General features: G+C 38.0%; 3 protein-coding genes across 3 annotated transcripts; 1 reads left to right on the top strand and 2 right to left on the bottom strand.

Moving 5' to 3' along the window:
* Positions 1-590: 590 nt before the first annotated feature.
* LOC126783529 (ACT domain-containing protein ACR2) lies at positions 591-2,881 on the top strand. Its single transcript, XM_050509012.1, has 7 exons — positions 591-661; positions 820-871; positions 976-1,090; positions 1,248-1,315; positions 1,542-2,234; positions 2,342-2,446; positions 2,528-2,881. The coding sequence occupies exons 1-7, from the start codon at positions 591-593 to the stop codon at positions 2,879-2,881; spliced, it is 1,458 nt and encodes a 485-aa protein (XP_050364969.1).
* A 401-nt stretch (positions 2,882-3,282) lies between these two features.
* On the bottom strand, positions 3,283-9,077 carry LOC126784463 (probable glycosyltransferase At5g25310). The gene is made up of 4 exons (XM_050509923.1): positions 8,778-9,077; positions 8,421-8,617; positions 4,384-4,741; positions 3,283-3,948 (listed from the first exon to the last, which is right to left on the bottom strand). Exons 1-4 carry the CDS (start codon positions 9,054-9,056, stop codon positions 3,283-3,285), a joined length of 1,500 nt encoding a protein of 499 aa, XP_050365880.1. The 5' UTR covers positions 9,057-9,077.
* A 5,903-nt stretch (positions 9,078-14,980) lies between these two features.
* LOC126783791 (probable glycosyltransferase At5g11130) lies at positions 14,981-18,587 on the bottom strand. The gene is made up of 4 exons (XM_050509327.1): positions 18,209-18,587; positions 17,917-18,074; positions 16,355-16,703; positions 14,981-15,873 (listed from the first exon to the last, which is right to left on the bottom strand). Exons 1-4 carry the CDS (start codon positions 18,575-18,577, stop codon positions 15,211-15,213), a joined length of 1,539 nt encoding a protein of 512 aa, XP_050365284.1. The 5' UTR covers positions 18,578-18,587; the 3' UTR covers positions 14,981-15,210.

Genomic DNA, 18,587 nt, shown 5'->3' with positions numbered 1-18,587 from the left:
GCTTCTTTGTTCCTATTCCATAAGAATGAAGTTAGTTTCAAGGACAGATCAAGTTGCATTCGGAACATCCTAAATGGGATATTACTTACGGATTGCGTATAGTTTAAAAGAAAAATATGTGTGGGTTTCTTTTCAAAACTTGTTTAGAAAATTGGGTTTTATTCTATTTTTTTTCTTTTTTTTAAAGACTTCATCATTTTTATGAACATTGATAAAAAGAGGACTCATTTCATGTTTATGTTTGGTTTCGCTAACTTAGCTGTGTGCTGAAAGTTTTGTACGTATTCGCCACGGACTCTTTTTATCCATAGTATATAGTGTGGTATATAGTATACATCTACAATTAGAACTGAAGAAAAAATGAACTGTTATGTCAGCATCCTTGCATTGTATCGAAAAAGAAACTTTCTAATTTTGCATGCTTCAGTTGTTGAGTTGTCGGGGCCAAAATAAGTTTGTGGCGATCTGTTGAGGCTTTTAATTACAGCCTCAAAATCTGCTGTTTCTTCGGGGAGCTCTTTCATTTGACCAAGTATTATGCCTCATAATTTTACTCCTGGCCTCTCTCATGTTTTCATGTTTGATGCAGCATGAAGAAAGTTTGTTGGCCTTACTTCGATCCTGACTTTGATAACCTCCCAGAAAGGATCTATGGCCCTGCGTAAGTAGTCTTCTCCGAATCTTGCATTCGATCACCCCCTTCATACATTCATCAATGGTAGCCTCCATTGATTATCACAGATATATATATATATATATATATTAGTTATTTGATTATATCAGCCATTTGATTAAACAAGCTTTACGTTGCTTTTGCAGGTGTAGAGTATCCATCGACAACGAGACGTTGGAAGATTGCACATTAGTAAAGGTTTGTGAATAGTTTTGTGGATTTAGAACAAAGATGATTTCAGACATATATATATTACTTAAAATTCGATATTAATGGATCTTTTGCATGGGGTGGCGGTGCAGGTGGATAGCGTGAACAAGCAAGGGCTTCTCCTTGAAGTTATTCAAGCATTGACGGACATGAATCTTACCATCACTAAATGTTTTATATCTTCAGATGCAGAATGGTTCATGGATGGTATGCTGCTCATATAATATTTTTATTGATTTCTGTATAATTTACGATAGTTTCTCTCTAAATTAATGTCCGAGTTTGATCCATTTGCATACTTACAGCTGCATCCATTAGATTTCTTGAATAACTATTGATCCGTTCTGTCCATGCATGCTTTCAGTCTTTCATGTTAAAAATGAGAACGGCAACAAACTTACAAATCAGAATGTCATTAACTATATCCAGCAGGTAATTTGTTTCGTTCATAACTACAATATTCGCACATTCTAATTCGATTAGTCAAAATGCATGCATTTTAATTTCTTATTTCACTTTTATTATTAATTGTTCAAATAAGATTGCAATATGACAAACTGATGGTGATATTAACATATATTGTTTAGAAGTTATACGATTCATAGTCCTATTGCATGTAGAAGTTCCCCTAATCAGTTGAAGTGGTTTTTGGTAACAGGCCATAGGTACAACTACAGGTCCTCCAGACTCCACCAGGGCCAATGCCTATGCCAACAACATTTTCGAATCCGAAAATCATAGCGGACATACCACCATCGAAATGACGGGAACGGACCGCCCTGGTCTCTTCTCAGAGATATCGGCTGCCCTTGCGGACCTCCACTGCAACATAGTTGAAGCCCATGCATGGACCCATAACGCCCGCCTAGCTTGCGTTGCTCAGATATCTGATAAATCCACTGACGCCCCAATCGACGACCCCCACCGCCTGACCACCATCGAAGATCACCTCATCACCGTCCTTCGCGCCACCACCGCTGTAAGCCCTTGCGGGAAAGAAGCAAACAACCAAGAAGTGAAGACCACGGGGTTTTTAGGAGGAGACTATCAAGGCACGATGACTAACGTAGAAAGAAGGTTACACCAACTAATGCTTTCCATTAGGGACTTTGATGGCCCCAATTTGAGGTCCGCAAGCTCTCCGAGGACGCCGTTTGGATGGGATTCTGAGGAAGAGTGTAGGAAGACAGCGGTATGGATCGAAAGTTGTGAGGAGAAAGGGTATTCCATGGTGAGCTTAGAGAGTAAGGATCGGCCGAGGCTTCTGTTTGATACTGTGTGCACTCTAACTGATATGCAGTATGTGATTTTCCACGCTTCCACCCATTGCCACGAAGGATGTGCCTTTCAGGTACCAATCTAAAACGTCGATTCCCTCAACACATCAAGTAGTGATTTGAATCTTAACGATGCTTTTGGCTATGGGGACTAATTAGTTAATTAATGTTGTTTCGTTAGGAATATTTCATCCGACATGTTGACGGCAATGCCTTGTGCACAGAGAGCGAGAAGGAACGAGTTATAAAATGCTTGGAGGCTGCTATCGAGCGTCGGGTTTCTGAGGTGACATAACTTGCAAGTACATTGCCAAAAATGTGGTACAAATAGTGTTATTGTAAGACCAACTTCTATATACTTCTGCAGGGGATTCGGCTAGAGTTGAGTGCCGATGATCGGATGGGTTTGCTATCGGATATAACTAGGGTTCTACGAGAGAATGGACTTGCGGTTGTTCGAGCAGATGTAGCAACTCAGGGAGAGAAGGCGATTAACGCTTTCTATGTGAGGGGCATTTCAGGGAACGAAGTAGTTCCAGACATGCATTTTGTTGAGTCCATGAAGAAAGAATTGATGGGTCCAAGTCATATAAACCTTCAAGTCAAGAATGAGAGACATCTCAGGTCACCAAGCTCAACTGAAAAGTCTCGTTATTTCGCAAATATTGGAGATATTCTGAAATCTCAAATTGGGCGTCTCTCTTTTTCTAGAATCAAGTAGTCATGGATTGATGCAAATTGTAAATACTTAGGAAATTACCATCGTAGGTCCATTTCCTAGGCAATTAGATTTAAAAAGGAAAAACAGAAGATGGATGTTGTAAATAATCACATAGATTTCACTGAACGTTGTAAAGAAAATTAAGGATAGTTTAATTGTGCACATTTCTCATTCTCCAATCAGCTAGCAGCTAGAGCTATTAGATTGAATACTGTAGTTTGCACATAAATAAGAATTCTTCTTCCTTTTTCTTTGCGGTACAAACACATCTCCCGGAAATAGCTAGTGTGATATGCACACTCAATCTAGCTAGCTAGATACCCTTTTCTTTTTTAAAATAATTTAGACACTTAACAGTATATTCACATAAATTGTGGTTAAGAGAATATATAATATATAATCTATGCAGCTCTAAGGTTAATTCTCCTAAGCCAGACGGAGTGCATTATCATATGAAAGACATCAAACCTCTTAGCCGGGTGGTTCAGCTCAAAATGCTTCCTCACAACCTTCAAGTTGTCCTTCAGCCATTTATACTTTTCCTCAGGAACTGCCTCCAATATCTCCTTCAGCCTCTTAATCTCTGAAACCTCAACTTTAATAGAAAACGCCTTCCACCTCAAAACATCACTAAATGGCAGCGCGTAGTGATCAGATATGATTACAGGCACGCACTCAGCATATATGGCCTCGACAATTCTAGGACTGGCCACTTCATGACCACTAGGGCACAAGCAAAACTTGGACTCGAGCATCATGGAGTCATAGTCTAGGGTTTTGGGTAGGTATTCAAAAACTCGAAGATTCTCATCGCGACCTTTCCAGTGATCCAAGAGAATTGGTCTTATTGGGCCATGGAGACCTCCGGCGAAGAAGGCAAGGTAGGGACGATGGCTGTTAGACGGTGGGGGTGAGATGAGCTTGGAGGAGACGTTGCCGCCGTAGAGGTGAATTTCCGGAAGAGAAACGTCTTTCTGAGGTCTGAAGCCTTCAGAGGTGTTTGCGTTGCAGAGTACTCGGATGGATGTGTTGTAGAGGAACGGGTTTCCAGCTGATGCATGGGGAGCCTAAAAAGAGGGAACCATAAGTACAACCTGATCAATAACCATAATTTGTATAACGGTTTCTAATTAAGTTCAATTAATTTTAGATCTTACTAATAAAAGTTGATTTTTACCTAAACTCGAATTACTTCATTCATTAGTGGTTCATATTGCAAGCCCGAAAACATAATAAGTAATCACTAGAATGGAGAGAATATGTTTTCTATTTTTGTAAAAATGAATTTTCGAAAGTATCTGCAAGTTCCCAAAACCTTTGAGCAATGAGCATATCAACTTTGTAACATTCTATCTTCAAGTTACAAACTTAAGGCACAACTGGAAAGTGGAAAATGCCACTATTACTAGCCAAAACTAATCAAGCATGCCAAGAAAGTTCTGAAATACAAAAGAAGATGAAAAAGAAATCGATTAAAAGCAAAGAGTGTGAAAGAAACTGACCCAATCATGACAAGCGAACATGAAGTGGTCCGCCCCAGAAGTCCTATTCCAGAATGGGTGCTTCTCAGACACGAGTCTCACATAATCAGAGACATATTCCCTGAGAGGTGCGAGGTTATAGGACAGGGGCTTGTACAGGTACTTCACCATCCAAGTCACACTGAAAGGCATGAAGTAAACGTGAGCCTCCTTAGGGTTCTTGGTCCTGAACCTCCCGGCCTCTGTCCCCGTCTCCATTTCATGTATGAACCTGCCTTCGATCGAGTATATGTCCTTGCATGGCCCATCGTGTGTTATTGGTAGGTCACCTTCTGAGTACACATACACCTTAAATTTCCTCTCCATTTCAAGATAGCTCCTGCATGAAGGGCAAACCAGTCCATTTAACTTCTATATATAATCACCTCCGATCATGATGGTCGCTTACTTAGCTGTTAATTTAATAGTTATATATATACTTAGAACATAAGGTGACTTGAGTACAAAAATCACTCCCCTTGCAATTGCTTATGATGATGACTAAAATCAGAGTTAACTAAAGCCCTACTCCTAAGCATCGATCAATCATGCACAGCATATCCATCATAATGACTTTTATTTACACATTAACTACATGCACGTATAGACTCACAAGAGATGCTCACGTACACATATTGTAAAATGGTTTCTCAGCATTATATACATATACTTTGCATTTCATGTTTCAATATGTAACAACCCCAAAATTTCGAGCTTAAAAACTCCAAATTCTCGAGTCGCTAAACACAAAATAATCCCAAATAAATCGAAATCATTAAGTGTATCAGCGGATCAATTCTGAGTTCTCAATACAACTCAGTCAACCAATTATTACAACCCAAATTTATAATCCATACATAAAATGGAAATGTAATAATCCTCACAAATCACTCACAAATCTCACAAATGAAATTACACAACTTCTCACACACAAATCCACGCTAAAACCTCACCACAAGTAGGATACGAACGACTTCGAGCCTCTGTAGTCGTCACTCAACCTCCACTAATCAGCACCTGCGGAATTATCCCCTACACCATCGAATTGGTGCACCGGGATTGTAAACACAAACCCGGTAAGCTTATAGCTCGTATGAGTAAAATCAAAATATAATTCGCATATCAAAATATACGAAAGATCACAAAACAACAAATGTAAATGCCCTCATGAGCCAATGGTCAGCCCATCTGGTTGACCCAAAGAAATATGAAATAAAACGCTCATGAGGAAATTAAGTAACCCTTCTGGTTACCCAATGCATTTATAATACGGGTACCAAGAACGCTGGTACACATCTGTTACCCCTCTCGTAATACACCGTTGATATTGGATAGCCACCCGCTACCCAACATCCAAATAAACTGAGTACCCATGAGCAGATGACCACCCGTTACCTCACATGCAGTACTAAGGCAGACAGACTAGAGCTCTAACTGTATCGTAACTTTCGCCCGGCCAAAGGCTAGGTTTCGACTTGCCAAACACGTACAATAATCTCACATCATATTGTACCAAAAATCAGGTCCGAAAACAATTCACATTTTAACAATCTCAATGTTAAAAATCACGTACAATAATCTCACATCATATTGTACAATTCAAATCACATGCTCAATATAATCACAGTAAAATCATAACAGTATATTATATAGCAAACTATATATATTCGTACTTATTTACTATTTTTACAATATATATATAGTCCACTATATCTTATACATGTCATATTTCACCACACATGCTCAAATCACAAACTTTCGTCATCGAAATGACTATTTTTAATGAATTAATAACAGTACGTAATTTAATGAACTATATATATATGTACTTATTACCATTATACTGTATATATGTAGTCCACTAAATTATATACATGTTGTAATTCATTTGATAAACACACTTGCAAAATGTTGAATCACCACGAGGGTAGATTCGTAATTCAGTGAGATTTTACTCACCTTATTGACTTGAGCGTAATCCCACAATTTTCCGAAGATAATTCCTTTCCTTGATTTAACGATCACCTTGAAAAGATAAGAAAAGAATTTAGAATCGTTTCGTAAACCTTTAAATGCCGAAACAGTAATAATCGGTTACTGTTCAGCAATTTTCGGTTTTACGAGATTACTGTTCCGTGTTACTGTTCACCGTTACTATTCACGGTTACTGTACAAATATGCAATTAATACGTATTTCTGTACGTATACATATTATATACGTATTTCTGTACGTATAAATATTATATGCGTATTTTTGTACGTATAAATAGTAATACGTATTTCTGTACGTATAAATATTAATACGTATTTCTGTACGTATAAATATTAATACGTATTTCTGTACGTATTCGTACGATTTAAATGTAAATACAATCTCAGTAAATAAAATTTACTATTTACCTTTCACAAATTACTTTTTACATTTACTGAAAGTAATTTATATTTACATTTACCGAAGGTAAAGTTTAATTACATTTACCGTAGTAAATAAAAATTACATTTACATTTACCGTACACAGTAAATTACCAAAATACCCTTCCTGTCAAAACTATTCACACCGCCGCCGGTGGCGGCGCGTGGGGCACACGCGCCACCTCCGGCAGGCAGCGCGTGGGGCCCACGCGCCGACACTCCCAACGGCGCGTTTCACGCCACCGCCACCCCAAAACTCTCCCTCATCTCCTCCTCCTCCTTCCTACGGTCTTAGCTACCTCTCACGCCTACCACGCTCCCCCACGCGCCGCCTAATGCGGCGGCATCTTCCCAAATCCATTCTCCTCCAAATCGAACTCAAACAACCACAAAACAACAACAAGGCATCACAACAACCTAATTAAGCTAACCCTCACCTCAATCGTGCTTTAAAACCACCGGAGATGGCTTGGATACGGCGGAGGAAAATTTGAAGAAGTCAACGTCGTTGGTGGAGCTCCGGCGTGGCGCGAGAGAGCGAGTCGACTTCGGGGTCGCCTGTGCGGGGTGGTGCGACGCCTCCTAGACCGGCGGTGAGGGCCATGTCTTCCCAAGGATGGAGATCGGTGGTGAAGCCGTGTGAGAGAGGGAGAGAGCTCGGGGAGGATGAGAGAAAAGAGAGAGAGAAAAAGAGGGGGGCGGAGAGAAGAGAGAGAAATGGGTTTCCTGAAATGGAAACCCTAATAACACAATTATCCTATTTATACTAGTTTCCAAATCGGAAACTAACTTTCGATGTTAATAACTTTTACGTACGTCGTCCGATTCGAACGCGTCACATACTCACGAACTCGTATCGACGAGCTCTACAACTTTCGTGAAGGAAGTTTTCGCGACCGATCGACTAAATAAAGGTCGATAAATTCGTACGGAAACGTAACGTTTTCTTATTAAACGTTCTCGGAACCTTTCCGTTTCCGTTTCGTAACGTTAGCAAACAAACAATTTCCTTTTAATTGAATTTCATAACTTTATAGAATTCAATTCAATTTTCAAATATCGTTTCAAAATCTAGGGTTATTACACAATACATTAATAAATCATCAAACGATTGTAGTCATCTTCTTTGTCTTTGTTAACCGAATACCTTTTTTTCCCGCTTATTCATTGTAGAGTATAATAAATGTATGATCAATGGTTTGAATCAACGGATCATCGAACCATGTCTTAGACTCTTAGCAAACACTTCAAGTAGTCAATTTGTATCATAATGCTTATCTACCTATATATTGTCTCCAAATATGGAAGAACAGAGGGCATGTAATACAATAAAGGTGGCCCAAAAAGCAAAGACTCTGCCTCATCTTCACCGTGACTCCAATGAGTATAGCAATGGAGTATTTTTCCGGGCATTATGAAATGATAGTGCCCACTGCGCACTGGCCGGCTGTGACTTTCAAGCTAAGCATACAAGTTAACTCCAAAGCCTTCCTTAATTAATCTCCCTTTAATCTATTTAATTCCCTAATTTACCTCTCTAACATTGTATTGACCGATCATATCAACCTGAAAGTGACACAGAAATTAAGATTAAGCAACGGCTTACTGATGGAATGCACGGGGGTTACGATACACCGCCCCATACGAAACGACGTCGTCGTCGTGCTCTGTTGGTGGTGACGAACGGTTCGGATCACTCGAAGCTGCTGCCGCCGCCGCCCTCCGTATCAAGCTTCGCGCACGCGCTAGCCCTGCCTCCACCTTACTCCGATCACTCCCCTGCTTCCACTTCGGCACTTCTCTCTGTTTTCATCGCCGTGAAAAAAAATTGAGGAATTTCAATCGTCAAATTTGACGTCCGGCGGAAATTTGAAGGTGACGAAAAAACAGAGCAGTAATAATGTGTGGATATGAAAGTTGAAGCCTGAAATTAAAAGAGAGAGAGATGTGAAGTAGCTTTTACCGGTTGAGTTTGGTTCGGGAGTAAGTGAGGAGTAGTAGAGTAATTAGTGGAGCTGAGTACTATTTTATGATCGTCGGAGACGAATGACGTGGCGGCGGTGGTGGCGATCTTGCTACGCAGCTGAACCATCGGAATTGAAATCGAGACGGAGAGGTCGGATTTGGAGTTGGAGGAAGCGATCGGGGCGTCGGAGTTGCCGTAGATGACCAAAACGACGATGATCGAAGCAATGCACAGCCACAAGACGACGGATGAGGTCCGTGATCGGAGGTTCTCCATTTCCGATCAAGCTCGGAAGGTCTGGTTGAGAGAAGAAGCTCTCTCTCTCTCTCTCTCTCTCTCTCTCTCTCTCTCTCTCTCTCTCTCTATATATATATATATATATATATTCTGTTATAAGCAGGCCGAGAAAAATGGAATAGTGTAATAAGCGTGGGAGCAACTTGTGCTCACCTGACTGGTTAAGAGTGACATGCATGTTAGCTCACTGTTTTACTGTCACCTAGTAAAAAGTTTACAATGGGTTGAGCATGAGTCAATTAAGAATTAGGTTTATAGATTAAATCGTTGACGAACCTGTGAGTTTCTTCATTACTTGCTAAAATGAAACAGACAAAGAGCCTTCCTGTTAGATAGATACTGAAAACCATAAATATTTTGATTGATATTGATACTGAAAAGCATGTGTCATATGTATTTTAAATGTCGACGTTCAAATGGAAAATGGTAATTACAAAGTTCAATACCGTTTAAGGAGTTTACGCACTAAAAACTTGAGTTTGATGACCGGCTATATTCTGTTTATTTACTTTCTATTTTTTAGTTCACGTAGTTTTGATAGGAGAAAAACTAAACCATGGTTAAAACGTTTAAGAGGCGGCAATTGTATTGCCCTTTGGTTAAGGGGGAGGTGAATGAGCCAGTTGCTAAGTGCGAGCTGGAGGACTTAATTACCGTAGTAGCCCTAGGATAGAGAAAACCTATCATGTGCTAAACGGGTAAGCCACGCACGTCACTAGGACGTGGCATATCCAAATTTCCCGCTCACATCCCCAAATTTTCAATTTCTATTATTTATCTCCTAATCCCCCAAAACTGCCAAAGTGTTTGTCCGACTTCCATAATTAGTTACTATACATGGTAGCTTACTTAACTCTTCTTCGAATTAGAGTAATAATCCGTTTATGTTTAGGTAGCGACTGGCAAATAAAATGACTAAAATCCAAAGCAGATCAGGACTCTCGGTTAGAGGTGGCAAATGAGCCAAAAAAATCCGAGTCCAGTACGTTAAAATCGGCCCGGCACGGTTCGAGCCCATTAGCAGCTCGGCCCGGCTTGAGTCCGTTATTGTAATGTGTCGGGCCGAGATATTTTGGCCCATGGGCCCGGCACGGCCCGAGCTCGTTTTTAGCCTGGCACGACCCGAGCACGATTAATTCATGGACCGGCCCGTTAAACACATAATTTTATATTATTTATATCAATATTTAAACAATTATCATTATTAAACTTGAATATTATACTTTTTAAATTAATATCTATTGATTATTTTATTATTTTAACTACAATATTTCAAAAATATTATCAAAATACTAAATAAAACGTCATTATTTTGAGATACGTAACGTTTTAAAAATAAGATTACGAAATGTGCTGTAGTATTTTATTTATTTTACTACTCTAAATAGTTATATAAAACAAATATTCAAAGTACCTAATATTTTTTATTTTAATTGTATCATATAATGCTAATGGACCGGGCCGGCCTGCCCCGACATGGGCTTAGGCCGTGAACCGGGCCGGGCCGGGCTTAATATTTAAGCAAATAGCCCGAGCCGAGCACGGTTTTGTCCCGTTTAAAATGGACCGGACCGGTCCGGCCTGGCCCGTTTGCCAAATTGGAAATTATAATTGACATGTTAACTGTCCTATATAGATATTTTGGTTGAATTGTTCGTTTCACAACATAAATATGCTATATATATCTTTTTTAGATGTAGAGATTCGCACTAATGGTTTTTGTGGATATTTCTATTTTTTCATCTTTTTTTGATCGAATTTTCTCATCTCCACCATCTATTATTTAGATTATATTGTATATATCATCTTTGTAAAATTTCAGCCAATTTGGTAATCGTTAAAGCCCTCAAAATTGTGTTTTTCTATTAAAATATGAACGGTTCATGTTTAATATAATTCAGTCCGTCCATTTGTTTTTCGATTTTGAAGTCCTTAACGATCACCAAATTGGCTAAAATTTTGCATAGATGATTTACACAATATTATATAGATACTAGACGGTGGAGATGAAAAACTTTGATCAAAAAGTGGTGAACAAATAGAAATCTGTACCAAAACTATTGGTGCAGACCTTTTTACATTAGAAAAATCATATATATATATATGGAAAAATTGCTAAAATACACCCTAAACTTAGCTGAAATTGTCAATTTGCATCCCGAACTTGTATTTGAGTCAATTTACTTTCTAAACATGGTAAAAATTGCCGATTTGCACCCCATCCGTTAAATTTAACTGTTTCTATCCAATTTTGCGTCACATGTCATGCACATGAGGGGTAATGTTGTCATTTTCTATTTATATTTTTGTTAAAAACAAATAAAAATATTCTTTAAAAAGAGGATTATTTTTTTAATTAAATTATTTATTTACATCTTTTTTCAACATACTTAACCATACTTTGAATTATATATTCAACATACCCACCCATTCAAATATAGTGTGTTGTGTATATATATATATATATATATATATATAGTCCATATCCAGAGTGAAGCTTCACTCTCAAATTACAGAGTGAAGTTACAATTTTGGCACACTTTTCGGTTAAACTTTTCACCATAATCGATTCAATATTTAGGTATGGTATTCAAGATTATTTCTAAAAATTTTCATCTAATTCAGACATCGTTAAGGTATTGAAATTAGATTAAATCAATGAATGAATTAAAACTGTTCAACGTAAACCGTTCATGTAAATCTCAATTTTGAAATCTCAAACCATTGTCAATGTAATAACCCAAATTTTCAATACCATTTCTTTTAATTTATCAGAAATTAAGGGAATGGTAATTTGATTAAATTCACATTTTACACCTCTTATTTTGTCGTTGTTTGAAGTAGAAATTGGTTTCAAGAGCCAAATGTGTGTTATTTGATTTAGTTCATTTGACCCAAGAGTCGACTTTTAATCCGTCACTCTTTTCAGGAAACTTCTTTCACGAAAGTCGTAGAATTCGTCAATACGAATTCGTAGACGCGCAGCACGCTTTAATCGGATGTCGTATGTGGAAGTTGTTAGTAACGGAAGTTTGGTTTCCGATTTTGGAAATAGTATAAAAGGAATGAGAGGAGATTAGAAATCAGAAAATCAGTTTTTTTTTTCCAAAAAATCAGCTCGGTTACTGTTCACCCAAGCTCGGGTACTGTTCATCCGCCCAAAAAATCTTCTCCGGCCGATTTCTCCACCATCCGACGTCGCCTCGTGTCGTGCCACCTATCAAACTGACGGGCTCGACGATCTCCATCTTTTGGGCTACGCCTTGCACTCCGGCGACAACCACACACGGTGCCACAACTGGCGGAAGTTTCTGCTGTGTCGGCGCCGCCTCCTCCGGCCACCATAGCTCGAGATTCTTGGGGGGTTTTGCTTGTCTCAGTCCCAGCAACATTCCCACAAAAGGAATCGAGCCAAATCGAAGTGTAAGTACCCGAATCAAGAATTTCAATTTCTAGGGTCTGTGAATAGTGCCGAATTTATGTTCTTCGTCGTTTGGACTGTTTAGGCTTGGATTTAGACCTTGGTGTCAACTAGAAAGTTGTTGGAAATATTGTTTAGGTTGTGGCGGTGAAATTGGGTGATGATTGGTGGCGGTCGGTGAACAATGACACCGCATGAATAGTACTGTAAATAGTGTTCTGCAACAGTAAATGTGAACAGTGTTTCACTTAATTTTGACTTATGATCCTGTATTTATGTGGTAAACAGTAACAGCGAACAGTTCCATGACAAACAGTAACTGTGAACAGTGTTTTAGTAAAAAACTGTGATTAGTAAATCATGAACAACTGTGAACAATGTTTTATGAACAACATTTAGTTGTACTGGAATCGTCACCTGGTATTTTAAGTATCATTTTCTAAGCATTTATCATGTTATTAGGTGACTGACGAAAGAAGTGAAGAAATTACTTTCAGTGTCGTGGAAGTTGCACGCAGGAAGGAAGGTGAGTAAAATCTAATATATTTACGAATCTACCCTTGCGGAGATTCAAGATTTTTGCAAGAGTTTTTAATATTGAATTACGACATGTATACGATATAGTGGATTACATATATACTGTATAAATGGTAATAAGTACATATATATATATAGTTCGCTATATTATATACTGTTATGAATTCAATATGAATTGGTCACTTTAATGACGATAATTATATATTGAGCAGGTGATTTAATTTGTACAATATGAGGTGTGATTATTGTACGTGGTTTTAACATGGTGTTTGTTAAACGTTTTGTCTTCGGACGTCTTTATGAAAATATGACATGTATATGATATAACGGATTATATATATATATATTGTATAAATGGTAAATATGTACATATATATATATATATATAGTTTGCTATATAATATACTGTTATGATTTTATCGTGATGACGTCATTTTGATGACGAGATTTATATATCGAGCATGTGATTTTGATTTGTACAATATGAGGTGAGATTATTGTACGTGATTTTAACATGGAGATTGTTAAAATGTTGATTTGTCTTCGGACTGATTTTCGTACAATATGTGGTGTGATTATTGTACGTGTTTGGCAAGTCAGAACTTAGCCTTTGGCCGGGCGAAAGTTACGATACAGTTAGAGCTCTAGTCTGTCTGTCGGAGTACTGCATGTGAGGTAACAGGTGGTTATTGGCACATGAGTACTCATATTCTTGGATGTTGGGTAGCAGGTAGTTGCCCAATATCGGCGGTGTACTACGTGAGGGGTAACAGATGTGTACCAGCGTTCATTAGTACTCGTATTATAAATGTATTTGGGTAACCAGAAGGATTCCCAATTTCTCATGAGCATTTCATTTCATATAGTTTTGGGACAACCAGATGGGCCGTCCATTGACTCATGAGTGCATTTATATTTGTTGATTTGTGGATTTTCGTATATATTGATATGCGAGTTATATTTTCATTTTACTCATACGAGCTATAAGCTTACCGGGTTTGTGTTTACAATCCCGGTGCACCAATTCGATGGTATAGGGGATAATTCCGCAGGTGTCGATTAGTGGAGATTGAGAGACGACTCCGGAGACTCGAAGTTGTTCATTATCCTGCTTGTGGTGAGGTTTCTAGTGCGGATTTGTGTGTGAGAACTTGTGAGGTTTTATTTGTGAGTTTTGTGAGAGATTGGGAGGATTATTACATTTCCATTTTATGTAATGTTGAATTATAAATTTGGTTTGTAATAATTGGTTGTCTGAGTTTTATTGTGAGCTCAGTAATGATCCGATGTGTATTTAAAACGATTTCGATTCGTTGAGATTGTTTTTGTGTTTTTCGACTTTGAAATTTTGAGTTTTTAAGCTCGAAATTTTGGAGTCGTTACAGTCAAATTGAATGAAACTTTGTAGAGATGATCTTGAATACCATACTTAAATATTGAATCGCTTATAGTGAAAAAAATTGACCGAAAAGTGTGTCAAAATTGGAACTTCACTCTGTAATTTCAGAGTGAAGCTTCACTCTGGATAGAGACTAATATATATATAGGTATGATATTCAAGATCATCTATACAAAATTTCATCTAATTCGGATATCGTTAAGGTATTGAAATTAGATTAAATCAATGAATGAATTAAAACTGTTTAACGTGAACCGTTCGTGTAAATATCAAATTTGAAAGCTCAAATCATTGTCAAATTAGATAAAACTTTGTAGAGATGATCTTGACTAGCATACCTAAATATTGAATCGCTTATGGTGAAAAAATTTGATCGAAAAGTGTGCCAAAATTGGAACTTCACTCTGAATAGGGACTGACTGTATATATATATATATATACATACATGAAAATGAAAAGTTCAGCTTAAAAACATGAAAGAAATTTAATTCACACCGATATAATGCACGAGTTGTTTCTAGCAGGAACAGTAATGAATTTCGACTACAACCTATCATATTGCAATTTCAGGTGTAAAGTTGCGTTAGCTAGATACATGACTCTTCCATTTCCCCTTGCTAAATGACTGGACACAGTTTGCTTCTAAGTTGATATTGAGTCATTATTTTTCACACAACTTCTAAGTACTACGTACTAAAACCTATTCTCCAAGCTCAACAGGGGAAAAGAAAATATAACTAATTACACAAGTCCATGAACTAGGAAGTGAATGTTGATTACCTCAACAACCTCAAATTAAGCCTTCTGAGCCAAACTGAGTGCATCACCATATGCAACATATCAAATGGCCTTGACGGCCGATTCAGCACGAAGTGTCGCTGCACTTGCAGCACCCTCATATGCCTTTTCACATACTCGCGCTCAGAAACTTTTCGTAGAATCGACTTCAGCTCTGGTATCTTTGCTACCGGAACATGAATCGAAAACTTTCTCCAGTCAAGCACATCACTGAAGGGAAGAACGTAAGCATCTGAAATGATCACCGGAACGCAACCTGTGTAAATTGCTTCGACGACTCTAGGGCTCGCAACTTCGTACCCACTAGGGCACAAACAAAACTTGCTTTTGCTCATTAGCTCTGTGTAGTTCTGGGTTTTGGGGAGGTAGTCATGGACTTTGATCTCACTGTCTTTGTTTTTCCAATGCTGGAAGAGGAGCTCCCTCACATGTCCATGATCACCACCTGCAAAGAAGGCGAAGATTGAACGGTTTTGTGGGGGACGCTTGAGGATGGGCGGACCGAGTTTGCCAAAAGGGATTTTGATTTCGGGTAAAGAGACGTCTCGGATTGCTTGAAATCCTTCTGAAGAGTTGGCATTGCAGAGTACTCTGACAAAGTTCTTGAAGAGCTTAGGGTTGCCAACTGAAACATCCGGTGCCTGAAATTCACCAGACATGAAAAATTATATTAAGCGAATAACTTTCCCAGTTCTTATACTTGATACAAATTAAAGCTCGTATATTGATAATTAAGCAAAAAATTACCATCTCAACAAATGATCGTATTATTATCTAAGTAAACTAGATGCAAGCCTTTTTTATTGTCCCTTCAAATGGAATGCCCTATCAAACATGCATGCAAATCAGTTTTATATATGCCAGAGATGTAATCAAGAATGCAACCAATGTATGTAAAGCAATGTAAGAAGTGATGCCTAAGACTTTTGCTAAGGTAGGAGCTCTCATAATCGATGTAAACATGCTTAATACTACGGATTCTGTCAACTCTACAGTACTGATGTATAGCTTCCAATATAGACCTCAAGGAAATCAAACCCAAAGGATGGCAAAGCATGACTCTTTAAGCTCACTAGCTTGCAAATTTAACATATGGTAGAAAAAGGAGTGGCATATACATACCCAATCATGGCAAGAAACAAGAAAATGATCTCCCCCATTGCTTCTATTCCAGTATGGGTATCTCTTTGCCATTATACCAATGTAGTCCTCGATGATGTTCTGAAGCCGTACGCGTGAGTAGTTTGTGTAAGGTCTATAAACGTACCTCACAATGTTGACAACACTGATGGGAAGATAGAACGAAGTAGCTTCATTGGGGTCTCTTGCTGCAAAAGGGCTCCTCCTAAGTTCATCCATGAACTGTCCTTCGATGGAGTATATGTCATTCACTGGACCGTTGTAGAAGAGTGGTGGCTCTCCTTCCTTGTATGGCCAAATTCGAAATAGCTTCTGCATCTCTATGTGGCTCCTAATTATACATAACAAAGTTCAAAATTAAACGATGAAAGGTAAAATCCCGTCGAACTATGAATGAGGATGAGATTAAATTACAAAATAATAAGCACTAACGTATAATCACAGTTCATTAATAACATAAGATCGATCACAAGAATAATACTACATGAAGAATCATATGTTCATATGATTGCAAATTCATAACTCACGTTAAGCATCAATAAACTTGATCATTGTCGATCTGATTCTTTTGTCTGGTTATAACAAATGAATAATTTCCATAAATTCGTAATGTGGTTAAGTACAAAGACGAAAAAATTATTTTGCTCAAACTGAAATCTTAAATTAGTGTTCCATTATTGTATATCGATCTTTCTTCCTGAAGCTTCAGACTACAGAGTGTACATCGTCAACTATTGAAAATAGAATAGATGAAGATGCCATTGTTCCATATTTGGTGCCTGTCTCTGAATCTATGGACTCTAAGACTAGAACTTATGCATGTTAATCTCTGGGACCATTACGATGAATTGAAGTCTAGGTAATAATTCCTACAGCTAATGAAAACTATACTGAATTTCTAAAACTACTCACTACGTAGACCATAAGTCAGAATCCCTAAAGCCAGGCCAACAACCTAAGGTTCTTGACAGCTCTATTAAAAATTTACTCATCAATCAATCTAGCACATATGCTAGACAGGGCCGGCCTTTGGCATGTGTCGGTCGTGCGGCCGCACAGGGCCGCCAATTTTTATTTTTTATAATATATAAAGGGCGTGATGTTAACAATATATATCTTTCTTTACAATGTACGTAAATAAATCTTGGTTACGTATCGATCCACTTTAGAAAGCAAAACTAATATAAGATTTCGATAGTGTAATGTATAATTATAAAAAATGTATTTTATTAGGGGCGAAATTAAGATACGCGCGTACGTACTTTCTAGTTTAATTACTACTTTTTAAGTAAACTAATATAATTCCTTTTATTCTACGAAAAACAAACCACAAAAAAAATTTGCATATCCATGCATGCAAACAAAGCCTAAAATAGAACCTTTTTTGTAGCAACTACAAGTAATGAGTTGTAATGATTTGATTCAATATTAATCTTTGAACAGATCTAAATGAAAACAGTGGAAATAAACAAGACTGAGTCTAATTATTACAGATCCAAGAAGTTAAGAAGTGATCGAAGTAGGAGGAAATAAATGATCTTAACTGTTGAAAGGAATACGGGTTGATGTAAACGGATCCTCGGGGCACAAAAACCCCCTTTCTGTATGATGTGTGTCGTCTTGATCGACCTGCTTCTCTTATCGCAGCTCTCGCCCTAGCTAACCCTTCTTCCATTTTCTCAAACGGATTCTTCTCATGCACCTATACATATTTGAAAAATAAAAGACATACACATGGATCAAATTAAACAATAACAACATAGAAGTTTCTTGAACCAGACACAAAGAATGTCATGATCGATCACTTTTGTGAATGCATGTGTATATATAACTTACTATAATGACATGTTGAGTAGATCCAGTGCTATTTGTGCTTGAATTGTTGAGACGATCGGCGGGGTGTAAATCATCGGAGACTTGAGTGTTGTTGGAGAATAGTGTGGAGTTACTTGGAATGGAGAGTTTGGAGCTTACAGGAAGGGAGAGTCTGGAATTGTTCGGGATGGAGAGGGTGGAATTATCGGTGAGGGAGAGTGTGAAATTGTTTGGGAGGGAGAAAATGAAATGGTGTGGGAGGGAGAATTTGGCATGTTTATAATAAGGGAAAGGCAAGTAATGAAAATGGTGGTTCATAGAAAAGAAGAGAAGGGTGAAGAAAAGAGATGGATATAGATAACCGATGCTGGTGCAACCCAAGCCACCCATGGCCAGAAAA

The sequence above is a fragment of the Argentina anserina genome, chromosome 2, assembly GCF_933775445.1.
Source record: "Argentina anserina chromosome 2, drPotAnse1.1, whole genome shotgun sequence".
NCBI lineage: Eukaryota > Viridiplantae > Streptophyta > Magnoliopsida > Rosales > Rosaceae > Argentina > Argentina anserina.
This window is presented reverse-complemented; position numbering and strand designations above follow the sequence as displayed.

What these genes read in the sequence shown, in the direction of transcription:
- LOC126783529 (XM_050509012.1), top strand. Translation starts at nt 591, where the DNA reads ATGAAGAAAGTTTGTTGGCCTTACTTCGATCCTGACTTTGATAACCTC. An exon ending in GAAAGGATCTATGGCCCTGC is followed by an intron (nt 662 to 819) that starts GTAAGTAGTCTT and finishes TTGCTTTTGCAG; the next exon opens with GTGTAGAGTATCCATCGACA. An exon ending in AAGATTGCACATTAGTAAAG is followed by an intron (nt 872 to 975) that starts GTTTGTGAATAG and finishes GTGGCGGTGCAG; the next exon opens with GTGGATAGCGTGAACAAGCA.
- LOC126784463 (XM_050509923.1), bottom strand. Translation starts at nt 9,056, where the DNA reads ATGGAGAACCTCCGATCACGGACCTCATCCGTCGTCTTGTGGCTGTGC. An exon ending in AACCCCCGTGCATTCCATCA is followed by an intron (nt 4,742 to 8,420) that starts GTAAGCCGTTGC and finishes CCCTTCATGCAG; the next exon opens with GAGCTATCTTGAAATGGAGA. An exon ending in TGTTCGCTTGTCATGATTGG is followed by an intron (nt 3,949 to 4,383) that starts GTCAGTTTCTTT and finishes CCCTCTTTTTAG; the next exon opens with GCTCCCCATGCATCAGCTGG.
- LOC126783791 (XM_050509327.1), bottom strand. Translation starts at nt 18,577, where the DNA reads ATGGGTGGCTTGGGTTGCACCAGCATCGGTTATCTATATCCATCTCTT. An exon ending in CTACTCAACATGTCATTATA is followed by an intron (nt 18,075 to 18,208) that starts GTAAGTTATATA and finishes AAATATGTATAG; the next exon opens with GTGCATGAGAAGAATCCGTT. An exon ending in TTGTTTCTTGCCATGATTGG is followed by an intron (nt 15,874 to 16,354) that starts GTATGTATATGC and finishes GGTGAATTTCAG; the next exon opens with GCACCGGATGTTTCAGTTGG.